Raw genomic sequence first — 3,702 nt, 5'->3', positions numbered from 1 at the left:
ACCAGGCACAACCTGCCCCCCCAGCCCCGAGAGGGAAGCACAGCACCCCACGGGCCGCACGGTCCCAGCCACAAGCACACAACCTTTGAGCTCAGCCATTTATTTGCTCTCTGGTGGAAGCCACACACCGCTGGGGCCATATCCTCCTGCCCCACGGGCATCCACCGGCGCAGGGGCACCACTCGTCACTCAGCAGCATCCCAGGGGACCACAGGTGCCACCAGGACGGCAGGCAGGAACCGGGGCCCCCAGCTGCTCCAGTAGCTGGAAGGGATCGCAGATCTCCTGGAGGGCAGAGAACAACCCGGAGCAGGATCAGGCCAGAGGGAAACAAAAAGCACCTAGGGAAAGCAGCATTCCCCCCACACACACACCCTGCCAGTGGGGCAGTCCAAGCAGACCCTCCATAACCAACGTGGGAGCAGCCCCCAGGTCACTCCAGCTGCTTTTCCCTGCTGTAAGGAGGAAGCCAAGAGCTTCTTTGGGACTTGGCTCTGCTTTTATCTGAGAAATGCCTCCTGCTTGGACAGGGACCCAAGAACATCTCCCTTTCCCCAAGTACAAGGTTGTGTTTCAGGGACACGCAGCTGCAGGGCGTTATCTCCCTTGCCTCTCCTGGCCCGTCTACAGGCTGGTGGGACCACCAAAGAGAGGAGGAGAGAGGCTTCCAGCAGATAGAAGTGCTTTGTGCTGCAGGGTCAGGGCTGACAGCCAGGGCCAATCTCACATGAGCAGCTGCGAGAGCGATGGGCAGAAAGGAGCCACAGGGATGGACCATCACCTCCCTGGGACAGGCTGTCCCCAGCCATCTCCCCAGAGAAAGGATGTCTCCCCTTGGAAGACCTCAGGCAGGTCCAGCTGGCAGCCCTGGCAACCCCATGGACATGTTGGGGGTAGGGGGGCAAGGGGCTTTCAACGCCTGATGGTTAGAGCAGACCCCCCCCTTTGGGGGGCTCCAACATGCGCTGGGATGCAGTTGCCCAAATTCAGGCACCAGGCACCACCCTGGGTACCTCACGGACTCCTGCCTGGCCCAGAAGGACTCAGGTCTCTTGGTGTCATGCCATAGCCCCTCTCATACTCCAGGGTAACTCTAATGGCACAGGACACCCATGTCCCCATCCCTAAACCCAGCTGTGGAGCTGCCTGCTACCAACCTTCACTTCTGTGCAACAGCAGCCCTGCGGTGCGGCAGCGTTGGCCCCACCAGCTCGGATCAGGAACTCCTCCGCAAACCTGGAGCTCTGCAAGATCGCCGCCATCTCGGCATCCACATCCACCACCTCTCCTTCCTGGGGGCAGAGGGACGGTCACAGAGCTGGGGTCCGGGATATGTGGCCCAGGGGACCCCAGCCACCCAGCCAGATGACAGGGGGAGCAGGAGCAGGGGCACAGCCTGGCCCAAAACCTTGAGAAACACCCACAACAACCAAGCAGCTGCCTTCAAACCCTCCTGTGAAGCCACCATGGATGTCCTGCTCCTATCTTCACCCCAACACGATGCACAGGCCTGGCTCCATTTCCTGCCCCTGTATATACCTCCCCTGGTTTATACAGCTCCTCTGCTCCCACCTACCACCCCCTCTACCAGTGCTTACCCCCAAAATCACAGAGGATGCTGCTGAGTAGCACTGCTTCATCAGCTTTACCCTATTCCTACAGATCAGAACTGCTTGCCATCCTGGGGAGCCCCAGCATGCCTCCCCGCACCTTGAAAGTGAAGTTGGCATCAAACACCAGCTCTCGTTCGTGCCCCACGATGCCACCATTGTAGATGACCTGGCCCGGCCCGGCCCGGCTGCTACCCGGCACCTTGAATAGGCGGAAAGTTGCAGAGACGAAGCGGCAGTCGATTCCTACAGATCAGAACTGCTTGCCATCCTGGGGAGCCCCAGCATGCCTCCCCGCACCTTGAAAGTGAAGTTGGCATCAAACACCAGCTCTCGTTCGTGCCCCACGATGCCACCATTGTAGATGACCTGGCCCGGCCCGGCCCGGCTGCTACCCGGCACCTTGAATAGGCGGAAAGTTGCAGAGACGAAGCGGCAGTCGCCTGCAAAGAAGAGGTGGGTGAGTTGGGCACCGAGTGCCCAGGCTGGGAACCAGCAGAGCCTGGGATCCCAGCACAGCTCTCCATGGCTGCCTGGAGCTGACGGTCCCTGGTCAGACCCTCACCAATGATGCCCTCCAGCTCCTTGTTACCGATGGTGATGGGGCTGGCAGTAACTAGGCGTGGGGGGCTGAACCCCACCTCCTCGGCGATGCTGTACAGGTCTCTCCAGTATAGGGCTCCCGCCAGGCACTCCCCTGGTACGAGACCACAGACACAGGTGATGGAGGCAAAGGTCCAGCCCCCCCACCCCATGCCACCCTCATCCTGGAGCCCTACGCACCCCACAGCACCCTGTGCTTCCGGACGGCCTCGCTCAGGCGCTGGCTGGCGTAGACATCGCTGAAGTATATCTCTCCCCCAGGCTGAAAAACAGTGAGGAGTGAATGGAGACCGCAAGAAGCAATGGGACAAAAGGGGCAGGGAGAACAGGGCCCTCCTCAACATTACCCTGCTCAGGACCCTCTGCAGAGGTGCCCTCCCTTGGCCCCATCCCACATCCCCACCTTGCTGGATCCCATTTGCTGCATCCCAGTGGCACCTCAACAGCAGGACCACCCCAACCCTGCTCCGCTCCCACCATGGGTGCCAGACCTAGCATCACCTTCAGCACACGGTAGGCCTCCCGCAGCACGGCCCTCTTGTCAGGGGCAAGGTTGATCACGCAGTTGGAACTGGGAAGGAAGAGACCGACGCTCATTTGCACCCTCTCGTGTGCTCAGCACCACCGGCTGCTGCACGTCCACCGGCTGCTGCATGTCCCATTGCTTCGTGCAGGATTTGGAGACATCGATTTGACCATGAAAAGGGCAGTTTGTGTATTTCCAGTCTCGAGCCCAGACTCTGCCTTGGGATTTTCCCTTTGCTAACACGTGCTCCCGAAGTGGGCAACCCAGTGGGATGTGGACCTGGATCCCAGCCCACGGTCCCAGGCAGCAGCAGGACCAGGGATGGCAGTGCCCTGTGCGGTACTTACATGACAATATCATAGCTCTCGTCGGCCAGCCCAGCATCACCCAGCTTCTCCATGTAGCCCTGGAGGAACTCCACGTTCGGCTTTTGGTAGCCAAACTTGTCCATGTGGTAGGCAACGTGCTTCTTCGCCACCTCGACCTGGGAGGAGGAAGGGAACAACAGTGGGAGGATGCTGGGGGGACAAGGGGAAGCCCCAGCTCCGTGCCGTACCTGGTCCTCCGTCATGTCTATCCCGGTGACCTGGCCACGCTCCCCAACCAGCTGGCTCAGCAGGTAACAGTCTCTGCCGCTGCCGCTGCCCAGGTCCAGGATCCGGCATGACGCCAGGCACTCGGGGATCACCAGACCGCAACCGTAGTACCTGAGGGGATGCTGAGCTGAGCCGGGCAGAGGTGTTCCTGTGGCATGGCAGTGCAGGGGGCTGCAGCCCATGGGGAGGCAGCGGCGGAGGGGAGCCCCAGGGGTTTACCTGGCCACCACCTCCTCGTGGACACGCTCCAAAGCATCTCTCACTGCCTTGGGAAGGGGCCTGGCCAAGGTGACGCATGCATTGGTTTTCAGGTCCTCTGACTTCTGCAGCTCTTTGCCATAGTAATCCTGAGACGGGAAGGACAGAA

At 60.6% G+C, this 3,702-nt stretch overlaps 1 protein-coding gene across 1 annotated transcript; it reads right to left on the bottom strand.

Annotated features, from left to right (window-relative positions):
• Nucleotides 1–189: 189 nt before the first annotated feature.
• AS3MT (arsenite methyltransferase) lies at nt 190–3,699 on the bottom strand (the record flags this gene model as incomplete). The annotated part of the gene is made up of 9 exons (XM_009697108.1): nt 190–285; nt 1,158–1,292; nt 1,911–2,053; nt 2,176–2,307; nt 2,394–2,475; nt 2,715–2,784; nt 3,087–3,223; nt 3,296–3,446; nt 3,555–3,699. Coding segments are annotated over 9 exons (1,091 nt in total), but the record flags the coding sequence as incomplete, so codon positions are not given.
• Nucleotides 3,700–3,702: the final 3 nt, after the last annotated feature.

This window comes from Cariama cristata, unplaced genomic scaffold (assembly GCF_000690535.1).
Source record: "Cariama cristata isolate BGI_N322 unplaced genomic scaffold, ASM69053v1 scaffold35113, whole genome shotgun sequence".
NCBI classification, from domain to species: Eukaryota; Metazoa; Chordata; class Aves; order Cariamiformes; family Cariamidae; genus Cariama; species Cariama cristata.
This window is presented reverse-complemented; position numbering and strand designations above follow the sequence as displayed.